The 27826-nt window shown below is 50.0% G+C and overlaps 3 protein-coding genes across 4 annotated transcripts; 1 reads left to right on the top strand and 2 right to left on the bottom strand.

The window, feature by feature from the left end:
* Positions 1 to 585: 585 nt before the first annotated feature.
* pik3c3 (phosphatidylinositol 3-kinase, catalytic subunit type 3) lies at positions 586 to 7503 on the top strand. 2 transcript variants are annotated; one of them, XM_011616811.2, is made up of 25 exons: positions 586 to 968; positions 1500 to 1688; positions 1756 to 1899; positions 1979 to 2108; positions 2791 to 2877; positions 3023 to 3118; positions 3196 to 3267; positions 3371 to 3475; positions 3587 to 3679; positions 3753 to 3938; positions 4177 to 4265; positions 4680 to 4761; positions 4844 to 4908; positions 4977 to 5079; positions 5179 to 5295; positions 5393 to 5524; positions 5598 to 5726; positions 5857 to 5926; positions 6019 to 6083; positions 6158 to 6242; positions 6318 to 6392; positions 6473 to 6641; positions 6740 to 6830; positions 6998 to 7123; positions 7222 to 7503. In XM_011616811.2, the coding sequence occupies exons 1-25, from the start codon at positions 904 to 906 to the stop codon at positions 7234 to 7236; spliced, it is 2580 nt and encodes an 859-aa protein (XP_011615113.1). In that variant the 5' UTR covers positions 586 to 903; the 3' UTR covers positions 7237 to 7503. The 2 variants fall into 2 exon arrangements, with proteins under 2 accessions (XP_011615113.1, XP_011615112.1); XM_011616810.2 differs by having other exon boundaries at positions 4841 to 4908.
* Positions 7504 to 8027: 524 nt separating this feature from the next.
* LOC115250811 (uncharacterized) lies at positions 8028 to 11243 on the bottom strand. The gene is made up of 7 exons (XM_029841006.1): positions 10899 to 11243; positions 10678 to 10798; positions 9765 to 9934; positions 9508 to 9686; positions 9159 to 9321; positions 8817 to 8938; positions 8028 to 8736 (listed from the first exon to the last, which is right to left on the bottom strand). Exons 1-7 carry the CDS (start codon positions 10957 to 10959, stop codon positions 8569 to 8571), a joined length of 984 nt encoding a protein of 327 aa, XP_029696866.1. The 5' UTR covers positions 10960 to 11243; the 3' UTR covers positions 8028 to 8568.
* A 388-nt stretch (positions 11244 to 11631) lies between these two features.
* tesk1b (testis associated actin remodelling kinase 1b) lies at positions 11632 to 25545 on the bottom strand. The gene is made up of 11 exons (XM_003975939.3): positions 25376 to 25545; positions 24318 to 24947; positions 17976 to 18097; positions 17846 to 17894; positions 17400 to 17546; positions 17227 to 17309; positions 15224 to 15314; positions 14937 to 15020; positions 14010 to 14096; positions 13592 to 13685; positions 11632 to 13431 (listed from the first exon to the last, which is right to left on the bottom strand). Exons 2-11 carry the CDS (start codon positions 24495 to 24497, stop codon positions 12368 to 12370), a joined length of 2001 nt encoding a protein of 666 aa, XP_003975988.2. The 5' UTR covers positions 24498 to 24947; positions 25376 to 25545; the 3' UTR covers positions 11632 to 12367.
* Between the last annotated feature and the right edge of the window lie 2281 nt (positions 25546 to 27826).

Below are 27826 nucleotides of genomic sequence, written 5' to 3'. Positions count from 1 at the left end.
AACGTGGTGTTTTACACAGTATTCTCAGATAACCCAGCAGTAGTCAGCCTCCAATAGCCAGGGATGTGTTTTTATTCATATGACTCACGGCTGACAGAATGATGTCAGTGGCTTGAAATTAAAGAGGAGGATTTTCCTGTGACACACCTGCTGCTTGTCACAGATGTGCATTTAATTTGTAACAAGTGAATTGTGATGCAGCAACAGTTGATGCCAATGGATTTAATAAGAACCTCAGGATGATCACACATCTTCATGGTGAATCGGAAACAAAAATCTTATCCTGAACACTCAAAAAGACAGTAAACTTGCAGAAGGGAAAAATGTAGTACAGAGCAACTCTATTACAGAAGATTACATACAAGCACAGAAACTATTTTAAACTGTACAAAACACTGCTCAGTTATTTTCCTTCTTCAAATTAACTCAATATTTCTGCTTGCGGGTTGTTCCTTTAATACCTTTACTTTAAACTCTGCCTCTTTTCTACTTCCTCCTTGTCCTTCCCAGACGTGACCAATCGATGCAAAAGTACAACGATGAGCCGCTCGATCGCGAGTAGGTTCTGACAGCCACCGCATCGGGGATTGATTATTGTAGCCTGGCAATAGAATCCGGTGGCTGTTATGTTGTGTCGCTATCTAAATCATCGAAAGATGTCCACTGAAACAGTTGGCAAAATCAGGTGTTTATATTGAGCGCAGGAAACACAAGTTAAGTGTTTCGAGCCTATTAAAGGCCGAGAACGTTGCCCTGCTCTCAGCGGTAGTTTAAGTTTATTGTTGTGTGGAACTGAGGCCTTGTCGCAAACCGAACCGTTCGCAAAGTGTCGTCAAACCTGTCGGGATTTAATGTTGCAATTCTCAAGCCTTTGCTTCGAATTTAACGCTTTCCAATCGGAAGATGGAAACTGATAAATTCAACTATGTTTACAGCTGTGACTTGGACATCAATGTGCAACTTAAGATGTAAGTTTCGTGCTCGGTATCGTTTATCCGGGAAGGCACAACTAACGCATCTTGTGACAGGAGGCTTGGTGTCTTTTCTTTGTTTTTGTCCTGCAGTATTTTTTTCCCCCTCCCGCCTTCGGGCACATTCTAACTTTAAGCTGTAAATGGGTAAAATCGGACTAAACACATTTTTCTGGCACAATCGCGTAAATATCTGAAGGCGTTGTTGCGAAATTGTGTCGACATTCTGCTGACACAAGTTGTCACCAACAGTCCGGATAAGATGATTTATCTAGTTCACCTTATTGCGTTTGTCACCATAGAATAGTTTTACACACGGGTCTTTTATTCTAAAAAGACTAAATCGCTTCTCAGTAATATATATATATATATAATATATAAGTATATCAATATTAAATGTTACGTTCACGTGCAGTTCGAGTTTGCAATGTTTTTGCTTAATTTGCATGCTAATTGTTTGTATGTGATTGATGTCTTGGAGTTCATATGACCAGTGTAAGATTATCGACCCATCTTCACCTCTTCCAGAGGCAGTTTAGAAGGAAAACGGGAGCAGAAGAGCTACAAGGCCCTTCTTGAAGATCCCATGCTGAGGTTCTCCGGTCTCTACCAGGAGAACTGCTCTGACCTCTACGTAACATGTCAGGTGTTCGCCGAAGGAAAACCTCTGGCTTTGCCTGTCCGCACCTCGTACAAAGCCTTCAGCACCCGTTGGAAGTGAGCATTAAACTGTCTTTTTGTTTTTGGTTCTGATTGATTTTGAAAACCCCACTTTTCTTCGCAGCTGGAACGAGTGGTTGCGGCTGCCGGTGAAGTACCCAGACCTTCCTCAAAACGCCCAGGTTGCTCTCACGGTGTGGGACATTTATGGACCGGGCAGGGCCGTCCCAGTCGGGGGGACCACCGTCACGCTGTTTGGCAAATACGGGTGAGCTGAATCTCTGATACGGCAAACGCGGGAAGTCTTTCAATCCAAACGTCACCGAGACAGGTCTGCTTCTTTCTAGCATGTTCCGGCAAGGGATGCATGACCTGAAAGTGTGGCCGGGAGTGGAGGGAGACGGTGGCGACCCCACCGCCACACCGGGACGCACAAGCAGCAGCCTGACAGAAGACCAGATGGGGAGACTCGCTAAGGTAGCCTTAAGGGGGTTGTATATAGAAGGGGTAGAGTCGAATGATGGGACTGCCTGAAACACAGGCTAAGGTGGCTGTGAACATGAAAAATAGAGGTCTAAACCATGGTCTGTTCCAGAGTCCTGATCTGGAGGTACTTGGTGATGTGAGTTACTGCTGCCAGTGCAGTGTGTCTGTGTGTGCATATAAGACCTTTGCAGATACTCTCCAGTCCTTCCTTTATACTGCCTAAAGGTTCTGGAACTCATCCCCACTGTTGTGACATGCCTGGATCTTTTACACACACATTTTTTTAAAGGGTTTTGCAGATATTTGGACACCAGCTTAATATTTTTGCCATGTTCTGAAAAGCTCCATCACCTTTGAACCACCATAATACTCGTTTATGTGCACTTGATCTGAGGTTACCAATACTAATTCTAGGCCTCCTGTCCATGGCCCCATGTGTACTTACATTCCTGACACCCACACTGACCCATAACTGGATCGGCTGTTCTGTGTGTGTGTGTGTGTGTGTGACGGACAACCTGGATTGGCTTCATCACTGGGTTTTGTGCATGATTGGCTGACCTGTTTGCATATCAGCCACCATGCTGTGACCGTTTTTTTGCCGCAACATCAGTTTCGGTATTTTTCTCTCCCCTTCCCCCGTCTCCTTGACTTTCTCTCTCTCTGTATCCAGCTGACGAAGGCCCATCGACAGGGCCACATGGTGAAAGTAGACTGGCTGGACCGTCTGACTTTCAGGGAGATCGAGATGATCAACGAGGTGAGGCGATTCGCCGCCGTTCCCATTTTCAGAGTTCGCACAAGCTCCTATCCGAAGTGATTTGAAATACTGAAGTATTTAAGATGTTCACATTTGCATCTGAACTTGGTTCCTTTTCAAATTGTCTTCCTGTATGTCTCTGCAGAGTGAGAAGCGTAGCTCTAACTTCATGTACCTCATGGTGGAGTTTCCCCGTGTCAAAGCAAACGACAAAGAGTACAGCATAGTTTATTACGAGAAGGTGAGTACGGTATTAAGATATGTGGAGCGAGGGGATTTTCACCACAGAACAGCGTAATTTATTTTGTTTCGGCACAGGATGGAGATGATGAGTCGCCCGTTCTTACGAGCTGTGACATCGTGAAAGTCCCTGACCCACAGATGGGGATGGTGAGAGAGAGAGAGAATCATTTTTAAGTGAAAGCAGAGATATAACTAAAGTACATCCGTTGCCACCGATGGGATGTGACTTTTGACCGTGTTTCCACTCAAGGAGAACCTGGTTGAGAGCAAGCATCACAAGCTGGCTCGTAGCCTCCGGAGCGGACCCTCGGATCATGACCTAAAGCCCAACGCTGCAACCCGTGACCAGCTGAACGTCAGTAACGCGCAGCATGGGGCTACTAGAAAGTCCCGTGAAGCCGATATTGCTCAAATGTCCCCCATAATAGTTACTGATAACTGCTGATCTGTGTGTTCGTGACGCTAGATTATTGTGAGTTACCCTCCGACCAAGCAGCTGAGCTCCGAGGAGCAGGACCTGGTGTGGAAGTTCAGGTATTACCTCACCACACAGGAGAAGGTGAGTGCGTCTGACGCCGCTCGGGTTTGCATCGTGGGACGTATACGCCACTTCCCCCTCCGCCATATTTCAGGCCCTGACCAAGTTCCTCAAGTGCGTGAATTGGGACCTGCCACAAGAGGCCAAGCAGGCCCTGGAGCTTCTCGGGAAGTGGAGGCCGATGGATGTGGAGGACTCCCTGGAGCTGCTGTCCTCCCAGTTCACCAACCCTACGGTCAGACGCTACGCTGTGGCGCGGCTGCAGCAGGCGGATGATGAGGTAGGCGGGAAGCCAGTTGGAAGTTACAGAAAACACCTTGGATCAGGATGTATCCAGACCCAGTCCAGGAGGGCTGCGCTCCAGCCGAGGTTTCTGTCCTACCAGCCATGCTTCCTTACCTGGTAGGACAGAGATGCCGGGTGGATCGCAGCCCTTGTGGACTGGGTCTGGTCACCCCTGCCTTAAATACACCGTTTCACCACCAGTTCTTCTCATCCCTGCTCCCGGCTTCCCGCAGGACCTTTTGATGTACCTTCTCCAACTGGTCCAGGCGCTCAAGTATGAAAACTTCAGCGATATCCAGGGAGGCTTGGAGCCTGGCAGCAGGTGAGGCAGCCAGGGACTTTCAGACGATTACGGAGCTCAGCTGCTGCGGCTGTGGACTGTTAATAAGCCAACACCACCAGCAGCGTTGACTCACTGGCACTCGCCGTTCGGCTGTGGTCAGCAAATGACTCGCAACCGGATCTAAATTTAGCTCGGGTCGAACTTCAGTGCGAGGAATTTGATTGTTGTTCTTTCAGAAGCCGTCATGATCCCTCCGGGTGTTTTCGATTTGTACTGGCGTTGTTCTGTCCACCTCCAGCCAGGAACTGGAGCAGGGACAAACCCTTACGAAAGGGTTTGTGTTCCCTGCTCTGAACCAGAGCGTTCTACCTGGACATGGTTCTAGCCAGGCTAGAACCATCAGTTCTTAACTCCAAATCTTAGAAAATGACCCTTGTTGTCCCGTTGGGACAGTCCTCAGATTCTGTCCTGCACACCCGGAGCTTCACCAACCACGATGAAAGGAAAGGAAGGAGCCGACAGCGAGAATTTAGAGGTACGAAATGTTGCCGAGTCGACCGGTTGTGCACATTTTCATCCGTCACCGGAACACAACGGACAACATGTCTTTGCAGCAGGACTTGTGCACATTTCTCATCTCCCGTGCTTGTAAGAACTCCACCCTGGCCAACTATTTATACTGGTGAGTACAGTTCAAGAAAGCATGGTTGTACTCCAGCCGTGCATCAACGCGCTGTGCGGCTGCCTCAGGTACGTGGTGGTGGAGTGCGAGGACCAGGACACCCAGCAGAGAGACCCGAAGACTCAGATGTACCTGAACGTCATGATGCGGTTCAGCCAGGCTTTGCTGAAGGTCAGGACCAGTGGCGGGGGGCCCTGTCTCGCCACAAACAAGTCTTCCTGTAGGTCCGTTCCGCCCCGTTTTAATGCCGACACCTCCCATCCCCTCCAGGGCGACAAGAGCGTGAGGATCATGCGGTCGCTGTTGGCCTCCCAGCTGACCTTCGTGAACAGACTGGTGCAGCTGATGAAAGCTGTGCAAAGAGAAAGCGGAAATCGAAAGAAAAAGGTCCGTTGGAGAACGTCCCCGGAACGCACTTCCAATTCATCCTGCAGGTGTGAGCTTGAACGTTGAACGCGAGCGTTTCCTTTCACGCTCTGCGCAGACGGAGCGGCTGCAGGCCCTGCTGGCCGACAACGAGAAGGTGAACCTTTCGGAGTTCGAGTCCATCCCGCTCCCCCTGGAGCCCCAGATTCAGATCACAGGCATCGTGCCCGACACCGCCACCCTCTTTAAGGTAACGGACGACGTCCCCCGGAAGGGCCCGTTTGACTTTATCCTGGATCGGCTTGACCGCGGGTGTTTTTCAGAGCGCGCTGATGCCGGCCAAGCTGATCTTCAAGGCCGAGGATGGAGCCATGTACCCCGTCATCTTCAAACACGGCGATGACTTGAGGCAGGACCAGCTGATCCTTCAGATCATCTCGCTCATGGACAAGGTAAGCGCACGCCTCGACGTTTGCGTCACCGTTCTCGCTCCAAAATGGCTCAAAATGGTAACGTACACGTCGCACAAGTTGGTTTTTGTGGCTAATTGTGGAAAATATCATTTGATCTGGGGCCAAACAGCTGTTGCGGAAAGAGAATTTGGACCTGAAGCTGACACCTTACAAAGTGCTGGCCACCAGTACCAAGCACGGTAAGAGCCTTTCCTCCTCACTTTCATCGTTTTTCCGGACTTTGGAATCGTCTCCGTTAGAATTTTGAAATCCAGTTCCGTGATTCCCTCAGGTTTTATGCAGTTTGTTCAGTCGGTCCCTGTTGCTGAAGTTCTCGCCACTGAAGGCAACATCCAGGTTAGCATAACAAGAGTGACGACTCGGCCCACCTCGACTTGCCACGCCTCATTCATGGCCCTTTATTCTGACAGAGCTTCTTCAGGAAGCACGCACCGAGTGAAAAAGGACCTTACGGCATCAGCTCGGAGGTGATGGACACCTACGTCAAGAGCTGTGGTGGGTTGGTTTTTAATTACCCGTTGATCCCGACACTCTAAATCAATGGCATAACCCTCATGGGCCTGTCTTCAGCTGGTTACTGCGTCATCACCTACATCCTCGGGGTGGGAGACAGACATCTGGACAACCTGCTGCTGACCAAGACTGGTGAGAAGGACGCGGGCTCGTTTTCTTCAGGCTACCGGGGATCCGGGGCTTTCTCGGTTTAATGGCCGCCTTCTCTCCAGGAAAGCTGTTTCACATCGACTTCGGCTACATCCTGGGCCGGGACCCCAAACCGCTGCCGCCGCCGATGAAGCTGAGTAAGGAGATGGTGGAGGGGATGGGAGGCATGCAGAGCGAGCAGTACCAGGAGTTCAGGAAGCAGTGCTACACGGCCTTCCTGCACCTCAGGAGGTTAGACATGGGCGCAGCTAAGAGCTGCTGCATTAAACCTACAACGTGGGCTTCAAACTAGCTTCAAGAGTAATGGAAACTCCTTTTCTCTGTCTCAGATACTCCAACCTGATCCTCAACCTGTTCTCTCTGATGGTGGATGCCAATATTCCTGACATCGCCTTGGAGCCTGACAAGACTGTTAAGAAGGTAAGAAGACGGTGCAAATATCAGGGACTCGCTTCAGACACTATGATTCCAGCTGTAAAAAGGGGGATTTCAAAATAAAAGCACGCACACGAGCATTTTATCGTTAGATTTATTGGGGATGTTTTTGGAACGCTGCGTGGGAAGTAGCCACATTTCGTCTCTTCCAGGTGCAGGACAAGTTTAGATTGGACCTGTCAGACGAGGAGGCGGTCCATTACATGCAGAGTTTGATTGACGAGAGTGTGGGCGCGTTGTTTGCTGCCGTGGTGGAACAGATACACAAGTTTGCTCAGGTACGTTCACTTACACTTTAAAGGACTCGCTCCAAAAAAGCAAAGTGAACGTGTTAACTAATGTTTCCCTCTAAATATCTGACCTGTCCCCCCTTCAGTACTGGCGCAGATGAGCAGGGACGGCAACGCTTACGCTGAACCGGGTCAAACGTCCCGGTCCAAGACTGACTGAGGTTCCCGCTCGACTGACACCGAACGCTTGTTTGCAATAGAGACGGAAACATGACACTGTTAAAAGGCCAAGAATGCACTGCCAACCTTTCACTGCAAGATCGCTTAACAAGGACGTAGAACTCTTTGTTTGCTTATGTGTATATAATGTACAATAATTATTAACGTAAGGCCGCGAGGCCAAATAAATGATTGTTGATAAAAGTCAACCTACCACCAATTTGATCTTTTTTTATATTTATAAAAAAAAAAAAAAAAGACTGTATATTTTTCGTGATTTTAGCCGAAAGAAATGCTGCCGTGCAGCGTTTATGGTGCGCGGTAGGTTTGGTAATTGAGCATTGCCGACCATCTGGGCGGTCATACCATCGACGTTGGGGGTCAAAAGAAGCTTAAACTGCCCCCCCACCACCACCCCGAGGGTAAGTGAGTGACTAAGCGCTTCTTGCAAGACTTGGAAACTGGCCTCATCGTTATATTAATGCAAACAATGTTTAAGTTCTTTAGGCAGCTAGCTATGGTAACCACAGTTCACTGATAGCTCAATGATTATGATCACACTTGTTTTTTTACATGCAGAAATAAGGACTTTAATAATTTACTGCTCCCGATTAGGTAAAGAGCCTGACGAAAACGACTTAAGGGCCGTCTTAGTGGGGCCAACGGGTCTGTTGCATTGACTTTCATGATTTTAAACTTTGATTTTAATGTACGGTTGTCATCTCGACGCACGGCAGGAGTGAGCTCTGAATAACCAGCACGTCAGTGTTGACGCTGGAAAGATACAAAAGGAAACAAACAATGCTGGACGGCCAAACCGCCGAGGCGCCTAGATGTTGCGGAAAAAGTGCAACAGCAGCAAAATGCTGAACAAAAATATGTGAGGAGAGAATTTGCAGTTTGTGGAGGGGGGGGGGCATCAGTCACAGTTAAACTGAGTCATACATCCAAGAATGCTAAAAATAGCCTTTATCTGCTTAGTTCTTGTTTATGAGGCTTACGGTTTGGATGGAGTTGCCAAAAGGTCACTGGACCTTTGCCGAAAACTCAAAAAAAAAAAATAAATAAAGCTGTTTGGGAACTATTTCTGCCTCCCTGGTGAAACCAATAAGCTCTGTGACCCCCATAACGTTGCAAAACCTTTTTGAGGACAGTGACAAAGGTTATGGCTTCTATTTGACCCTAATGTTCCCCTAGAAGGGTGAGGCACAGGTGGGATACCAAGTCCAGACCTCCTTCCAGCACTTCCCCAGGACTGTTCCACAATGCTGGAGTCACAGTGGAGCGGGGACCAGAACATGTTCCAGATCCTGGTCCTGGTCAGACTGGGAACTGGAGGAGGACCCTGTGGAGATCTGGTCGTCAAATTCCACACGGATGTCGCAGAGCTCAACGGGAACCAGGGACAGAGAGACCAGAGAGACCGGATCGTGATCAGGTGCCTTTGGGTTAGAAAAATCCTCTTAGTTGGTCTCCGTGACGAATTTTAAACAACGATTTAGGATGGAAATCAGATAAATACCGCAGGTTTGGGGTTTCCAGTGGTCGGTGCGGCTCGGTGCCGTCGTAAAAGTAACACGGAGACAACAGGCACGAGGAGCAGAGAGGTCAACCCGATTCCCAGACCCAGCACTGGCATCAGTCCTGAGGAGGTTTACACAAATCACCACAGAGCAACCACCGCCAGGAACTTCCTGACAGGTCCTACGCAGCAGATTAGCATCAGATGTGCACAATAATCTCACTTATCACCATTTTCAATAACAGACGGACACAAAGAAAGGGCAGAAGTCCTAAAATGATCATTTGATAGCCTCTGGACCGGATTATTAAGGTTTAAATTCCGGTTGCTTTGCTCTCTCACCAGATCTGGAGCGGGTTTCTACACACTGGGGGGAGGACTTTGCAGAAGCGGCCATGGAGAAGGTCGGGTAGGAGAAGTTGGCCACGGCGCAGTAAGTCCGCCCTGGAGCCAAGCCGGCGAAGTCCACATAAGTCACCACTTCCTGCGTCCAAACAGTTCGGCTCTGCGGCGACACACAATAACGAGGGTTTTCAAAATAAAAAGGACATAAAATCTTTTAAATCACTGACAGTTGGATTTAAATCCCAATTTCTAATGAATGTGCTTATTTCTGGCGGACATGAATGAAAAATTCATGCACGGGTTCTCTGTAAAAGTCGGACAAAAACAGGTGAAAAAGCAGGCAGACCTGGCAGTCGGGGTCGCCGGTGGTGCTGCACACAGTCACGGTGGTCCAGGGGTCGATCAGCTCAGAGATCGGACAGCACCTCTCCAGCGAGCACCTCCTGCTGACGGCGCAGGGGAACTGCACCTTCACCAGCAGGCGCTCATCTCTGAGGGACACCGAGACTGACGGGGGGCTGAAAGCTGTGGAGGGCAGGGAAGACCCGACGTTTACATATACTCAACAGTCCAGAACCCCAGTTCAGAGAAGAGCAGACGGACTGAAGTCGGTGTAGTCAAACTTGCGCGGCTGGACCCAGACTGTGGCGCTGGGGCTGAGGTGGACGCCCAGGCGGATCATGTTGTACAGCTCGAAGTTGGAAAAGGCCTGAGAGAGGTCGCAGGTGCGCGCCGAGACCCAGACGCACCAGGAGACGTCCTGCCAGGGGTCCCTGCGCCCAGAACACACCTGAGATTATTAGGAAATTCAGGGAAAGTCCACCAAGAGTGACAAAACAATGACTGTAATTGGTTTTTAGATGTTTTTGCCTAATAAGAGTAGAAGCCAACTAACATTTACTAAAGCACTTACGAGATCTCAGAACTCGGGATTAACACTTCCCAGTACTGCGCAATTCCATTTTAATTCCAGAACTCGGACATAACCGTCAGAAAACTGATATTTCCAAACTTTCTCATTGTATTTAATGTCAGTATTTCTCGCTACAGTCAGATGCTGATATGCATCCCATGACTAATAGGATGCCCCCTGTGAGGGGGTTAATCTGCAGCAAATCTGCAAAGAAAATTCGGAATATAAAAGGTGATGGAATGATCAGAATCAGAATAATTCCTTTTAAGCCCTTTTTAAAAAAAAAAAAAAAATCCAGCATAAATGTGATACTGAAATTAAGAAGGCTTTCAGTGTGAGAATATTCCAATAATGTGATCTTTATGTCCTCTTTACCCATTTGATATTTATGATTAATGCAACATCGGCACGCTCAAAGTGCCAGAATGTAGAAATTTAGACAATGTGAGCAACTAAAGTGTGTGGTGTGTGTGGGGGGGGAGGGGGAAGGGGGGTCCAATTAAATTAATGGAAGAGCAGAGGGGGGAATTCTTGAGAGATAATTAGCAAAGCAATAAATGCAGTAGTACACACACACACACACACACACACTCGAGGACTTACCCCTGAGTCTTTGTCTGCACGGTGTAGGTGGTATTAGGACTGGCATGGGGACAATCCCACCGCAGGAGGCAGCCTAAATCCAGCGACTCCACCGCCGTGTAGCAGACTAACCCGGTCGACCCTGGAGGTTCGCACGAACCGGCACGCCATAAATAGATCCCCTTAGAGATGCCCAACGGCCCGCTGTCGCTACTTTCAGCAGAAAACGAGGCAACACTCACCTTTCAGGAGCAGGGCGAGCAGCACGCACAGCGCCCGGAGGCCTGCGGCTGCGGTCTCCATGGCAACCCCGGTGACCTCTGGTCAGATCTGCCAGACGGGCTTAATGGACCGACATCACTGGCGGCCGTCCTGGGAAAGGAAGACTGATGCGAGCCCGAGACATGACGGCGAGGAGGCGGCGAAGGCGGCGACGGAAGGGGAGCGGGGAGGAGAAATGAGGACTTAATTGACGGCGGGCGATTTTGTAAGAGAGAGGATGGACCACATAATCTACTTAGAGGATGAGAAGTTTGAGACAGACAATTAGAAGATAAACTTGGGCGTTGTAAGGTTTGTGTGGCTAATCTAAGTGGCAACATTAGAGGGCCTTCCATCCCCGTTTGGGGAAAAAAAAAAAAATTTTGGCTTTTGCTAAATTCTGCATCGTCGACGTGCTAAATATCGATACGCACACAAGAAAATCAGCTCTTAAAGACCAAGAGCATAAAACTTTCAGTCATGTTAGCAAAGCTTCCTTCTTACCCCCCCATCAAATGGTCTCCTGAAGCTCCCGCTTAGCTTGTGACATGAGGCTTCTGAAATGACTCGAGGTCATTTGACCTTGACCTTTAAGTATGCGGCGCCGTCCATGAACTCCAGGGGTTCCCGTAAAAGGGGGAAAAAAAATAAAACAAAACATTTTAAAAATGCAACAACCCCCCTCCTGCAAAAAGACAGTTGGAGAAACAGAAGCAAGGTCAGGTCTATCATTTTATTCAATGCCACCTCTTGAATAATAAGAATCTGTACATCAATTAAGCAGGTCTTTGACCATTTATCCCCAAAAGTAATGACATCAACAGTTTTCTTTATTAGCAGTAATACAGTTGAAGTGCTTAAACCAGGCAACCAGAGAAATATACAGCAACAAAAAAAAAAACAAAACAAAGTACAGCCTACACTTAATCGTCTTGCTCTGACGCGCACTCATTCCAAAACGTGCACCCCTGCAGTAGCCTGTACACCTCTTAAGAGACATCGAAACGAAACGCCCGTTCATTCGGAAAACAGCACCAAACATCAAATATCAATGCAGCAGTAATAATACTAAACATTCCTCTTTTCAGCATCTCCGTCGGCATCCGAGCCTGAACGTTACGCAAATGTACACGATCCGCAGCGTGAAGCATGCCGAGCCTTTAATATTCCAGACGTCGTCCGGCTGTGACGCCCTCGGCCCAGCAGAGGGCGATATGCAGCAAGGTTACCCGGAAAAGGCGATTCTTTTCGGAGTGAGCTGGAGTGTGTTTCAGCAGGGGCCAGATCACAGCCCGCACCGAGAGTAAGCGTGTGTGGAGGAAGTCGAGCGGGGTATTGCTGAGTTAAATCTGTGCAAATTCTAAGAGGGAACCCGCTTAACATCCGTCCGAAAAGCTTCTCGTGCACGTGGCCGTTCTGCGTTTTTTTTGGTCTGGAGAAGCAGTGGGTTCTATGTCTGTGGCCCCGGTAGGGTCAGCCCCGGCTCCGTGCTGGGGGTCACAGTGGTGGGGGTATTAGCGGGTGACAGACCCTTGGGTCCAGGGCAGAGAAGTCCCCGAGAGGCTCCGTGGTCCCCGTTCAGGTTCTTGTAGTGGTTCCTACGTGGTGGAGCTCTGAGACACACTGAGGGGAAGCGGAAGCCGGCGAGGCAGCAACCCGGGCAGGAGATCACCTCCTCCTGCTCCAGAGAGTGCCCGCTGCCGGAACCAAAAGGGGACGGCCCGGCGGGGTCGGAGGCTGGGGAGCCGAAGCTGTTGTTTTTGGTCCTGCTGGGAGCGCTGGTGGTGGTGGCGTCCCATCCCTGGGGACGACCTGCGACTGTGTTGTTGTTGTCCAGCCGAGGGAGATGAGGGAAGCTTGGAGGTCCGTTGGAATTGGCCGACTGCCAGCCATTCTCGAGGGGAGGGGTGGACGGCTGCAGGGGAGTGGAGGCACCAGAGGGAGGAATCGAGAGCTTGGAGCAGGGGGACGAGGACGTATCCTGGGTGTCCGGCGAGCTGGTGCAGTCCATCGGCTCTTCCTCGCCCTCCCTCTCTTGGCCCAGCGACAGGGGCTCGAGGGACAGAGGAAGGCCCGAATCGCTCCCCTCCTCCAGCAGTCTCTCTTTTTCCGATAACCCCTTCGCGTCGCCATTCAGAGAGTCCACCTCGTACGAGGGCTCTGCCTCAGTGACCTCAGAGCCCGGCGTCGATGTGATCTGAGGCGGCGGCGTGCACGGCAGCGAGTGGCAGCGCCGGTGCCTCCTGGGCCGGTCCTCGCAGTCCATCTCGGAGGGGTCGTCGCAGTCGGGCGGCGGCGGGAGGGTGAAGGTCAGGGAGATCACCGACTTGCTCGGCGTGTCGAACAACTTGATCTTGCCGCCCTTGAGGTCCTCCCTCAGGGAGAAGGGGTTGACCCGCGCCGGAGCAGCCAGGAAGCAAGAGGGGATGTCCGAGGGGCAGAGCACGGGGGGTCGGCCATCAGAGGGACTCAGATCCGATGTGAGGGAACGTCTTCGGTTGGGATCTTCAGCGGCTTTGGGAAAGACAAACAAAAAAAAAAATCCATCTTTATCTGCCTCTGCACCTTTTATCTCCGTAATCCAGGTTTCTCAACACCTCATGACGTGCGTAGCCTTGTTTTTAAACGAAGAATTGGATATTTTTTAAACGTTTGCGAGAGTTCCTCGTCTCACCTCTGACCGCTGGCTCGCCCCTCTGCATCTTCTCGGTTCTCTTCTCCAGCTCCACCACGATCACGGAGAAGGACGGACGGACATTCACATTCAACTAACAGAAGGGGAAGAAAAATATATGCAAATAATGCAAATGATGGCGGTTCTCGTCTTGCTGGTTCCTGCCAAAACCCCCAACACACGCCAGAAATGAAAAAGGGAGTCTTTAATGTCAAACCCCAATGACAGAACAAAAACTCGTGTTCTAAAATTGCCAACAGTGCACACGTCAGAAGAAGCGGTTCCACATTTACGTATTTGGCTGCATCTTTACAATATTTGCCAACATAATTATACGTAACACTGTTGTATTCAGGGAGGATAGCTGAGCTACAGGATGCTAGCGGAGTGGATTCTTGGAAGAGTGGAAGGTTCTTACACAACAGCAGGAGATGGCCAGATTCAGGAAGTCCGGAGGACAGTCTGCGACCATTTGCTGAAAGCTCTTCACATCCAGACCGAAGTCCTAGACCAAACAGCACCGAGGAAAATACTCGTATTACCACAGTTCAGGAGGGTCATTTGTGCTCGTTCATTGTTTTATTCGACGTAAAGTGGCTCTGAATGCTCAACTATTTATAGAGAAAAGCTCTCTTCAAAAGGACTTTAAACACGGTCTGTGTGTGCTAAACACATACTGCGCACCAGGAGAAGGCTGCACTGTGTCATTAGCTACACGCTCATTGCACCATTTGAGGTGAGGCAAAATGGTGCAAATATGTACAGACAGACGTTGACTGTAGGTCTTAAAAGATGAGCTTTTTTTTTTAGTGGAGATCAAGTTAGAAAAGACCCGAGTCTAAAAAAGGACAGTTCCTGTCCTGCAAGTGCAGTTTTCTGCTACCTGATACATTTCTGCGGTCTTATTCTTCCTTTAAAGACAGTAACCTAAAGCTACTTTACATTTCCACTGAAGCTAACTGCTAACAATGGCAATATCTTCAGCGGTAACATCCAAAGCCTGACATTGGGGGGGCTATTTTTAGGGTAAATAAATTCACACTGATGGAACTGGTATAAAAGGGCTAAATCTGGTTAAAAACTTTAATAAATCTACAAGATTAGTTTTAGTGCCAACATCTGTTGCTACATTGTATCCCAATTAGAGACCTGAAACTAAGAAAACAGGTTGTAGATGTTTATATTCTGTGGTGTTTGAATTCTAGTAAATAGGTTTCAGATTTAGCTTTAGAGGGGTTTGTGATCTGTACCACTGCCAGCCACCAGGGGGCGATATGCATTTGTTTGGTTTCTGATCTGTGAATGGGAAGGGGGGGGTGGGGGATTAGCCCATGCTGTCAGCTACCTCAGTGCGTGGCAGGATGTCTGGGTCGGCCTGTATCCTCGCGATGATCTCACACAGGATGATCCCGTATGCAAACACGTCCACCTGCGATAAACATTTCATTGATGCGTTTGCACACCAAACATGGCTCCTGTTGTCTACGGTTGCACACCTGTTGCGTAACAATCGCCGCGCGCTGTTGAAATTACCAAGTTAAGAAATCGTTAGAGATTTACATCACCGCTTTCATTCCAACCTCCGGACTCCACAATCTCCTTACTGTGGGCTAAAGATCAACGTTCTTTTACCTTCTCATTATACACCTCCCCTCGGAGCATCTCTGGGGCCATCCAGTAGGGGGAGCCCACGATGGCCAGAGGGGTCTGCTCCTCTTCCTCGCTGCGGGAAGAGAAGAGACATTAAACGTGGTGTTGACCTAAAGTGTCTGGTCCAAGTATACGACACTTTATCTTCTTCACTTATGAGGCATTTAGCTCAGGAGGTCAAGCAAATCATTCTTGCATTTTTTTCCTGATTCTGAAGTCCAAATGACAGATTTTATACACATACACAGGAGAAACTTGTGGTTTCTGTTATGCTGTAATCCTGAAACAAGGGAACTCATCTTCTCACATTTATATTTTAAAAAAAAAAAACCCTCAACATTCTGCAACAATATTGGTTTTAAGAGGAGACTCTCTCTTTAAGAGGCTAGCTGCCTTCAAAATAAAAGCACTACATCCGTATTGCACAGAGTTATACACCAATTCATGTTCGAGCCCTCATTTCCCACAGGCATGTCCAGGACAGAAAAAGGCCTTAATGTGGCCCTCTGGCCTTAATGTGGCCCCCTCACATCTAATAAAGTCCCCGTCTACTAAAAAAGATAAAAACTCTTAATTTGTAGAGACACGGGACAATTAAAAACAGCGTGTGCAAATTCAAAACATCTGTGATCATTTAAACACATTTAATTTTGACATTTAATACGCCGAGTGCAACTAAACTGACCGGAGCACCATTCGGGCTCCACCTCATTAACCCAGAAGCCGATGGCGAGGGGTTACACGAGGTCACCGCTCGCTAATGTTTGTGTGCGCTTCTTCCGTTTCTAAGAAGCCAGTGTTTTTCAGTTATGTGGAAATATCATTGTGCAACACTGGTGGAATATAAAAAAAATAAAAAAAAGGAAGGAACAGGGGCATGTGCAGCGGCAACGTGCACACGCGTGCTGCTGGCAGCGCTTCCTGTCTGCGTTATTTTCGGCCGCTCTCGCGGCCTACGATGCAGCGAAACATGACAAATGGATGACAGCGGCGGGAGTAACGGCAGAGCGTGGAGCCGAGGTGCCCGCGGTTCCTGACCTGCACGCACATTTGGAGAAGTGGGACAAGAGACGGGGAAAACGGGGTGAAAGGGTGAAGCCGAAGCACCCTGGGGGATGGCGGGGGGGTAAAAGAACAGGACTGGGTTGTTTAAAAGTGGCAGCGCTCGTCCAGGAACAGCGAAATGACAGACTGGAATACTTTGACCTTATTTGGAACTCTTTTCCTAAACTCCTCTCGGCTCCCTTCCGAGCGCCACAAATTCAGAGGCAGCGCTCGCGGCCGCGCTTGTCAGCGCCCGTTTCGCTACAGGATGCGACGGCGTTTGTGTGATCGAGAGAGCAAACAAGGGCTGACGAGTGGGACGGAAGAGCAGCGCCGCAGCTGCCGGCGCACAAAAGCAGGCGCGCTCGGCGCCGACACGCGGCGGAAACGTCACGAAGAATCCGAAAGGCCGGACGGGGCGGCGGCAGCTGCGTCTCCTCAACAGGTCGCGTGTTTATGAAGCGGCGGCGGAGGGAACTGGGAGGGCAAACGAGGTGAAACTGCGTCCGCGTCGCCTCTTTGACCTTCAACTTCCTCCTCCCAACAGATACTTTCGCTCTACTTTAAGTAACAGACACAGGAAGAGGGACGTCATCGTTTCAAACCAGTGTGACCATTTTTGGGGGGGGGGAAAAAACCCGATAAAGACGGGTCTTTAATAAAGAATTCTGTTGTTGAGCAGCTCCGTTACTGCGGCAACGACGGCTGAACCAACAGCAGGTATTTCGGAGCCGTCGTTTCAAAACGCGCTACAAATGCGGCGCTGCGGCCGTGGGGAAACTGGTCTTGTGAAAAACAAACAAAAAACAACAGTGCTTGTTGACACTTTGCTCCAATAAGATAGAGGAAGAGAGATAGAGGGACAGGAGTGCAGGAGTTTGATTTATTGAGCGGGACTTATCTAATCGCCCTGTCGACACCGGCTTGATGAGTGGACTCACCTGCAGTCTGGAATTTTCTCTGCCAGACCAAAGTCTCCCACGATGGCCGAGCACATGCTGCCCTCCCAGCGGACCAGGCAGTTCTGCAGCCACATACAGACACGTCGTTACAGCTGTGTTCTTATTGTCCGTAGCCTATTAGCGCATGTGCTACTAGGTGTGCGTGGCGTCACCTTGGAGGTGAGGTCCCTGTGGAAGAAGCCCTTGCTGTGCAGGTAACGGAGTCCCCGGGCGATGTCCAGCGCTAGGCTGAGGCGCACGCTCCAGGACAGGTACACGTCGCTGCCCAGCAGCTGCTCCAAGTTGCCACCGTTGATGTACTGGAGGCAAAACGGGTCGCAAACACAGAACATCAAAACATGCTAGTGCTAGTTCTTACAAAGTCCGACACGGCAAACCGGGTTTTTGGCTTTCATTTGTCCTTCACTGTCGAGCAGCTGGGTTACCATGGCAACGACAGGTAAACCCGCTAAATATGCAGAACCCTGCCCCCCCGTCCTCAATCTCCACACATTTGTAAAGTCTCTGCTTCTTCCTTTTTTATGCTAAAACACAGCGACTGGCTTTACAATGCCAAAGGAAGCTAGCTAAGATCTTGTTCACGCAAGCTTCCCCTTACCTCCGTAAGAGCGTGGAGCTGCCCCTCGTGGACACACACTCCAATAAACCTGAAAGACAGAACGACACGTTTTAGGCACGCGCCACAGAGCGTCTCGGGGAGCCGATTCTCCGTTAGCGGGTTTAGCCACCTGAGTATGTTGGGGTGCGAGAGCCGGTTCATGAGCTGGACCTCCCTGAGCATGTTGGCTCTGTTACTGGGCAGGATGTTCATCTTCAGAGCCATCACCTGACCCGACACCCGATGCTGCACCTGCGTGGGGAGGGAGAGAAAGAAATTAAAGCTAATGCGATGATTGCACCACAAATAAAGAGGGGACGCATTTTTAAAAACTGTCAACATTGCACGAAGCTTAACAGATCTAGAAAAACCAAGACGGCGGCACTTTATTTATAGTGATAATATAATACAGGACGCCAACGCTGCAGTCGCATTAACGCTGCGGCGCCTCTGGAAGTCGGCCATGAAACATTAGCAGGTCAGTTCAGTCTCTTCATTTGTTTTTGCCGCTGCTATCACCATGGATATGTCTGGTATGGTAATCACGGCGAGGAGCGGCGCGCTCACCCTGGCCTCGGGCGACATGTTATTTGTCTAGGTTCTCGGGGGAAGTCAAACAGACGGTCACAAATACTTCTGGCAAAGCGCATAAAAGGAATAAGTCTGTGCTGTTCCTCAAGAAAATAAAAACAAAAACACGATCAAGACAGTTTTATTAATGTGAATTCACTCCTCCAGATGTAAACAAACCTCCAAAATAGCGTCAATTTGCAGCCGTTTGCTGGAAATACTGAATTTCAGAAGCTGCGACATGTTGCGACATCACGAGAGGCACGACTCACTCAGCCCCCCCCCCCCCCCCGTGCAACGTGAGCCCGGTCGCCCTCGTCCTAATGATGAAATCCGACGCCCTCCCCAATTTAGCCACTGCGTTCTGTGTCACAAAATAATCCCATTAAAAAGACAAACAGGAGCTGAAACAGGAGCAAATGTTGGTTTTTAAACAAGTTGCCCCACACCGTCGCATGTGTGTGTGTGTGTGTGTGTGTGTGTGTAACAATCCGCTCCAGCCACGCCGCTGCATTGTTCTGCACTTGTCACCGAGCGTTCTGACCCCGATCGGGCTTCCGAGGCTTTGAAAAGTGCACGTTTTGTCAAACAACCTGGAATGGCGCCGGCGCGGCGATGCAGAAATCCATCAACTGCTCAAACTAACACTTCGGTGTGCTCCCCCCCCGAGCAAACGCTCCTTTTAGGCTAATAAAGATAAAATGGGGAGGAGGGGGAGGGGATTTTAGGGTTTCATCAGGAATTACGTGTGTGTGTGTGTGTGTGTGTGTGTGTGTGTGTAAGAGAATGGATATCAGCTGGCCACATAATCAGAGTGATGCAAAAGCCTATTAGAGGACAGACAGGAGTACTGAGAGTAATGCTCTTAAAACACACACACACACACACACACACACACACACACACACACACACACACACACACACACACACACGGTCAATGAGGCGATCTTTAGCTCAGCAAAGACGGTGGCGCTGCACATGCACGGGTGGCTCCAAAACTGCACGAGGAAGCCGCTTCCTTCCCCGGGGAATCACTCCGAGGCCGAACCCAGGAGAGGCGGCGTGGGAGCCAGGGCGGCTTTATGTAATTACACACTCGAGCGCATTTAGGCGAGATCTTTCACACGCCGCCGGCTCCTCCTTCCACTCGCGGCGATACCAGTTCTGGCATCACCTCTCGCGACGCGCCCGTGAAGAACGGTTGCCGACGTGAGCTGGACGCTGACGCGGCGGAATAGCGGCGCCGCCGACAGTCGTCCGTTTTTGCGCCCTCCAGGTAAACAAGTCCTCACTCGTCACTGCGTCGCAACAGTAGCATATTCGCGAGTACGTGTTCCTCCGTGCAGCTGCCTGGTATGCAGTTATCAACACATGCATCAAGATTACACCATGACACAGGGCAGTTTAACACACACACACACACACACACACACTGACCTACTCACACACACGCTCCAACAAGCACATTTGCCAGCAATGAAGTGCTGCTGTCAGCAGAGGAAAGGTCACGAGCATCGCTCTTGCTCCTGTGCCAGCATGGTCGGTGGCGTCTGTTGCCAAGGGTGTGTGTGTGTGTGTGTGTGAGATGGGGGGGGGGGGGGGGGGGGGGGGGGGTGTCTTAAAGCAGCTAGCTCATACCAAATACGTTTCTATGCGCATCAAAATCTGACTACTTGTCCTCCGATTAGCATGCAAATTTATTCAACCAGACTTTCTGGCTGCAGTTTGCAGTCGCTGGATTATGGGTGGAGTCGATCCCCCCCCCACCCCCCATCCCCGACTGCTATGTGGTGATTTGCACCTTTTATTCTGTTCACAGCGGTTGACCGCTAACGCCACACCACAACAATCCATAAAGTCGTCCGCCAGCGAGGCTGCAGCACAGCAGAGGTCGAGGTTACGCGTCGATAGGTGGCGCCTGCTCTGCTCTGCTCAATGGTGGCGTCTAAAGCTGAACTACCGCCGGGATTCAGGTTCCTTGTGCAATTTGTTGTCTCCTCTTACTGACCGGGACCCGACCCGACGGTATCCTGATGGTGGGGGCGCTAAACTGTGTAAAGTGCAAACAACAAATCTAGAGCCGAGTCTCAAGAAAACGAGCCCCTCCTTCAAAAACAACTTGAGGCCTTTTGCTCTCCTGTGAGAGAACGATGCGGAAATCACACTCAGTGACAGAGAGGCGGACTGGAGTGTAGGTGGTGGTGGGGGGGCTGCATGTGGTCAAGAGCAGAAACCCTACCTGATGCAGGAGGGGAGGCACGGCGGAGGCGAGCAGACGAGCTAACTCGGTCTGTTGCACAACAACAGTGGGCCGAACACACCTCCCCCTTTCTTTTGTAACACACCTTGACAGGGTCAAGATGTTTTTTAAAATCACTAAATTGCTCTTCAACTGTATATAATGGACTTGGATTCATAACTGCAGCGTGACGCGACGGAGTTGACAATACAAATAATGAGCTCTCGTCACTGATACCGACATGCATCAAGTCATTTGTTTACCTTACTGCTGGGGAGCGGCCCTCGCCCGAGGCTAGCGCTAAATGACCGCAGTCAACAGCGAGCCACCCTGGGGATGGGAGCAAAGGCGTATTTGTGCCTTACTGTAACACAACATGGGTTTCACAAACACTCATTTCATTAAAAACTGACTTTATGGTGCAACGTTTGCCCTTAGCGCTTCATGCTAGCCCGCCTCGGATTGGTAACAAAGGCCGGCGTGGAAGTGACGACAGGCGACATGAGTGATGCGCAGAACAAAGAAAAAAGGTAAATAAAGGGAGCAGGTCCAGACTAGAGTGGAAGAAGTGGAGGAGCAGTGACAGAAAAGTGCAATGCTAAGCTGCTGCTTTTCAAGTCTGAACTGGCTCTCCAATACCACACACACACACACACACACACGAGCTGATCACAAACACAGATGACAGCTGATGAAGGATGCAGCTTTCTTTGGAGTCAGCTTTTTTGTCTCCTTTGTGGTCTTTTCATCCTATCCAGGACTCATCACATCCCAACACGTCCAGACCGGGAAAATCCCACAATCGGCACGTCGAGGTCCCGGCTGAATTAATAACTCAAGAGAAGATGTTCAAGCAGTCGTCGTGACGGATAATTAATTTCAAACGCAGTCATCCCCGCCGTTATTGAGCTCACACTTCATTAATGTCAAAAACAAATCAAAGGGTTCGATCAATCATTATTAGAAGAAGAGGTTGTAGATCATAAAATGGGCACCGAGAAAATGTAATACCTCAAGTCAAAAACAACAATTAGATCTTGTGACACTTGTGTAAAGCCATTATTGAGCCTTTGGGGGGGGGGGGGGGGGGGGGGGGGGAGTGTTTTAGCCCGACATGTAGGGAAGCGTCTCATCTTGCACGCAGCGTTACCACGGCAGCGTTTACTTCCTGATCAGCTCTGTCAAACACAGCTGTCACACAAGCGCGCACCCAAACACGAGCCCCCCCCCCAAAGCAGCGCTGCAAATGTAGTTTAACATTTCCTACCCGCAGTGTTGCTGCTGGAAGGCTTGATAATGTACCGTGTTGCAGAGAAGAGCTTTTTATTTAAAACCTGGTTAAAAAAGAGAAAATGGTTTATCCAGGTTTGCAGAGTGCGTTAGCAGCAGCTGTTAGCCGTATTTAGCTCAGCACGTCAAACAAATGGGGCTGACGCTTCCTCAACTTTTCTTTTTTTTTTTTTTTTTTTATTTTACAACCTTGATGTTTCCTTAAACTCGACGTGAGGACCGCACACCAAGGTAACGCTGAGCTTTGTGTGATGATTCTGTCAGAAGTGGAAGAAACCCACCTGGCGATGGCTAACAGCATAAATCCTGTTAGTGGGAAGAGCTAGCTAGGATCAAGGGATCGCCACCATCTTTTGGCTCATCACTTATAACGCTGCAACACATTTTTTTCCCCTCTGTCGACTCAACAGTATGTTGCTGCCACTTAGGCCAAGATCATCAGCGGTCGGCTAATTTGACAGATCAGCGGCCACAGCAGAATTAAAACTTAAGTAGAATTATCACAACCTGGAGGGGGGGGGGGGGGGTTAGCTCTAATCCCCACTCAGGATAAAATTAATTCAGCAAAGGAGGGACATAAAACCCAGAACAAGGGTCAACCGCCACAACTTTTCATTGGAATCAACAAGAACTTCACCATCACCGTGTTAGTGTTATAATTGGAGCTGGAGGTCCGAGGAGCTTCTGGGGGTCCTCCAGAGAGCCCAGCGACCACCAGCCCTCAGAGGCCTGCTGCTCGCTACCGGTTGGAGAAAACACACTCACACAAAAGAACTGGAGCCTCAATAGATTGTGAAATTTATCTACAATGAGAATATTGTTTCAGATCCCCAACAGAAAGTTGAACGCCATCCAAACCAAAGAGACTTTGAAGGAAGATGTAGAAGTTTGAGGATCTGTTACGACACGTGCACCCAGTTCCTCCCCCCCCAACCGCTGTTATGTTTGAGAGGTTTTTTGCAGAAGAAGAACGCCTGTTGCAAGCCTGGGGTGATCGATCGGGACCCATGTAGCCGAGCAGAGCAGGAGGCCAGATGAGTGCAGGCCGGCCATGACGGTCTGGGGGGGGGGGGGGGGGGGGGGGCATCCAGTGAGGTCACTTTGGAGTTTGATTAAATTGACATTTATATTAAAACACTATTTCAGTGTTTGGATTTTAGCGTCACAAAAGATGCATAAAAATACGAGTATTAACCCACCGAGCGGGGCTGCTAGGCCTGAAAGGCTGGCAGGAAGGGCTTGATGCGGGTTTAGGATCTGTCCGGGGGAGGGGGGGGGGTCCTCGCCATGTTGCACCGCTGCATTTGCACAGCAGCCCAGAACAAACATACCAGTCGTCGTCTCTATAGAGCCTTTCACCGATTCAGAGGGCGAGACCCGCAGAAAGGGGCGGGGCTTGGAGTCCAATCAGCTGATAACATGGAAAAACACTCAAAACAGTGGCTGGCGATCAATAAAGCGCGTCGAGCCAATCGAGGCAAGAGATGGATTTATTGACCGGCGTTGCAGTGGCGACACAGCCACAACAGAGCAGCGCCGTTGTGCAGCTATATGAAAACATGTCTGAAAGTTCCCAAAAACAAGAGGTGCGCTCGGGTTTGTCCTGCCCACGATCCCACCAAACAACCCTGAGACCGTCCGATCGGATTAGAATTCGCTCCGCTTGCCTCAACGCTCCTCCTGGATTCCGGGAAATCCTTGGAGAACAAGTTGTGACTCTAGATTTTGAGTTCTGCCCGTCGAGAGTCGCCCTTGAGGGACCACCCAAACAAAAAAAGCAACACGATAACCGCCCAGGTGGACGGTGGCGCCGTACCGAGGCCGGGGTCGGGTTACCGACATGGGCCGGAGCGACCCGTCCATGCTGGATCTACTTACACACAGCCTGACGCACGCGTGTGAAGAAAATAAAGAAAGCAGGCCAGGAGGTGTGGATTTCACCCATTACGCCATCGGAGGGGGGCCAGAACTGTCAAGCACTCCTGGGTTTATGGGCTTCATTTAAATATCGGCTCCCCGGCGGGTTTAAATCAGTCAGAACCAAGTAATCGGCACATAAACAAGATCTCCTCGGAGAGCTGAACCTCAACATCTGATGAGAACATGTGGAGGAGTGGGTGAACACGCTGCACCTGCATCAACCGGCTGCATTGCCGCCATATTTGGTTATTTTTGAATATATTTCACTGGCAGACTGAATATAGAGACGGTGAAGATGGAGCCGGCTTAAACTCATGTTTTTCCTCCAAAAAAAAAAAAAAAGTTTGTCGCACTTTGGGGGCCACTTTTACACCGGAAGTCAAAGTTTTCATCCCTCAAAACCTGTTGGGAGCGTGACACGTCTCCGCCCCCCACCCCCACCTCCTCTCACCTTGAACACCTCGGAGAAGAATCCGGCTCCGATCTTCTCCCGGTTGAAGTCGTCCAGGCGAGCGAGGCTGGAGACGGCGCTGCGCAGGGCCCGGTACGACGACGGCCGGATCCGGTTGGATCCGTGGACGCTGTGCAGAGGCGGCTCCGCGCCTCTCGCCTGCTCCGACTCCATCTCCATCTCGGCCTCTCCGGGAGCTGGAGGACTCGGGACGTGTGCGTAGTTTTAAAATCCAGCCCGGCTCCTGTTGGCAAGTCCCATGTCTAACGCGAGGCCACGGTGCGGGAGTGGATGGAACCAAATGTCGCAGACCACCGTGAGGAGGCCTCGGTGGAACACCGCCCCCCCCTCCTCCTCCCGTGCACTGGTCCAGAACAGACTCGTTCCTGCAGAATCAATCCGCAGTTTGGGTGAAGTCCATGGTGGCGCGCAGCGGGAGGCTGGGCCGCTTTCTAAAGTGCGCAGGCTGCAGCCGTCTTGGCAGCGGCGTCTCCCCCCCTCTCGGTTTCCTTAAACTCCGCTCCTCCTGCGGCCAGGGGCTGGAAATGGCCGGGACTCTCCTCTTCGCACGGCTCCTCCAATTAAACGCCGGGTTTCCAGTGCGCACCGATGCCTCACTGGCGCTGCAGCCTATTAAAAGCGGAGAAGAGAGTGAGCAAAGGGGAGGAAACGGGGGCGGCGTGCGCATCCGATGTGACAGATCCGCCGCTGAAACTTGCGAGGACTCAATCGGGAGGGAGACGCCGGCGGCCGGCGCGCACCGTTTCCGCGCTCGGTGCCCTTTTGCGCGTTATCTGCGCCGCCGCCGCCGCGGACGTGCGAGGGCACCGCGTCGCCTCCCGCTGCTGCCCTCTGCGCTTCGCACGCACGCACGCACAAATTCGATGCCTGGCGAGTTCGCGGGCGAGACTCGAGTCTCGTCCGGACACGCACACGCGGTAAAAACAAGTAAATAAAGACAGCTCCACGGTCCGGTCCGGTCCGGAGGGGGGGGAAAGAATCCCTCCGCCGGAGCCCGGCTGCGTCGAGAGACCGAGGCCGGGGAGCGTCTCACTCACCTGGGCTCCTGCTCCGCGGGCATGTTTCCCCCGTACGCGCTGCCGAGATCCTCCGTCCGGCGACCGGAAGCTTTATTGAGGCTGATTCGTCGGCTCTTCCGAACCTTCCGCGCTGCTGTCCCGGCTCGATTTGGCACCGACGAAATAGAAACGCTGACTTTTTTTTTTTTCTTTTTTTTTTTTTGGCTGCGTTTTATTGGAGGCGCCGGGGTGGGCGGGGCCTCACGTGATTACCGCAAAAATGCACCTGAGGGGGCGCCTTCGCTGCTCTCACCTGTACGGTCAAAAGTCACGACTTTAAGCTCAAGCACCCTCTTATTAACATTATTTTTTATTTGTTTTTAATCCTTCTGATATAATATTGCATGTCAGAACAGGAAAAATAAGGTTATCTAATACATTTGCCTGTTGACAGCTGCGTAATTAAAGCTCATTTTGGAGAGTCAGGTATGATTATTAATGGCTGTCGCAGGCAATTGTGAAGGGATGGCAACAAGCCATGAAACTCTGAGCGCCTCACACCTCGGCGCCACATTCTGACACGCGATGGAGATTCTCTCTGGGCTGCTGGACGCTTCCCTCACACTGTATTATTCATCGCCGAGTTATCGGCTCCGGAGGCAACGATAAACCCACTATTGTGTCTGGTGATAATACAGTATGTCCTATTTATTATTTATGGATTCTGATCACTAATTCAAAACACCGATGGGGGTCTTGCTTGCGTGTGAGTGGATTATATGCAAGCGTTCATGGATGGGTGGTGTGTCAGAGCGAACTCTCTTGACCTCAGTTGACCTATTCCCGTGTTTACTTTATCAATAATAATGAGTGCAGACGGTACAATTTTAGCGGCAAAAGAATTTGATCGCTATATAGAAAACGCAGCATTTTGTCGCAGGATGTAGGGTTTCGCATTCCTTAAGATTTGCATTTGAATAGAACAGGGAACAAGTAAGGAATGCTAGCAGTGCTAGCTAAAAACGAGCACCCTTGTATGGTCTTCGTTAATTTGGGCTGCAGAAGGTTAAGCCTAATAATGACCCCTATGCCTTAGGCACGTACCACCGCCTGGTTTATCTTGTTCATCCATTTCAAATATAGAGATGCCACAATGAAATTATTACGAGTCAGATTTCAGTTCAGCGCCAGACTATCGCAGTGACGTGACCTTTATGTTGTTTTTAATCAGCGGGAAAACCTATTTGACCTGGCATTAGTTTAGTTTCCCCATTTACCAGCATGTTGTAAGTTCCTCATCGCATCAGCGCAACCATCTCGTTAGCCTTAGCGAATCTTTACCTGTGTTCATTAGTCACATGGGGCTGACAATGAAAGGTTAGCAAACATGTTAGCGTGCAGCTGCTACCCGTCCTCGCTTGAGATCAGCACAGTGGCAACAATCGAAACTAAGTCTTGGGGAATTTCCTTCAGACTGGTTTTGTATGGCTACATCTCTCAGCTGAAACCTCCCAAAGCTGTGGAGAAGCTCTCAGAGCGACGTCAATAAAACATCACACGTGAGGCTCTTTAGGTTTTGAATTCCCATTCCCACCTATACATCCGGGCCTCGGCAGGACGAATCCATACCCGGCGCCCGCTGCGCCTCCCATCTGACCATCTCAGTGGCGTCCTCTCGTTAAGGCTCATCTGTGGATGCTAACAATCACGCTCTCCCCCTCCTCCCCTTCAGCCAGGCGGCGGGGGGGGGGGGGGGGCAGGGGCCTCTATAATTGGTTTTTGGAGCACACCAGCTGTTTCATGTGCCTGTAGCAGTCCCCAAAGGAGATGAAGGGATCTCTCCCCCCTTTTACCTCCTCATCTATCCATCTTGCTGGATGAAAGACAACTGCCAAGTGAAGAGGCAAGATGCTGCTGGGGGGGGGGCATGTAAGCCATTTATAAATAATACATTGCATACGCTTACTTTTTTGGAATAGAAAAGGAAAGGATAGACAAAAAAATGTGAATAGAACACAAAGAAAAACAAAAGCCACATTTAAAAAGAATTATAGGTGTTGCTAAAGCATAAATCTTCCTAATTCCTGGTAATTCCCCTCAAAAATGCTCCCAGATAAGTTCGCCAACAGAGAAACTGGGAGAAGGCGATTCCAAAATAAAAGCATAGTAATATTAAACTGGAAATAATAACAACAAAAAATAAGATAATAATAAAAGTGTGAGAAAAATCTCTTTTGGCCTAATAATGAAATAACAACACCCCAAAGAATAACAATTACACCAAAACACAAGATAAATGATTTTATGCTTAGAGATACAGTTTTTACAGTTTCCTATGCTGATTTTTATCGGAAGTTTTAACACTGGAAGAGTTCCTAAACTCTTAAAAACCCCATGGCCATTAAATCAACAATCAAATGAAACCACGCCGTGACCTGGATGGAGAAATCCCACCCTGTTTTTCACTCCCTGTGGAGAACAATCAGAGTA

This window comes from Takifugu rubripes, chromosome 8, assembly GCF_901000725.2.
Source record: "Takifugu rubripes chromosome 8, fTakRub1.2, whole genome shotgun sequence".
Lineage (NCBI taxonomy): Eukaryota > Metazoa > Chordata > Actinopteri > Tetraodontiformes > Tetraodontidae > Takifugu > Takifugu rubripes.
The sequence above is the reverse complement of the archived record's forward strand: the minus strand, read 5'-3'. Positions and strand labels throughout refer to the sequence as shown.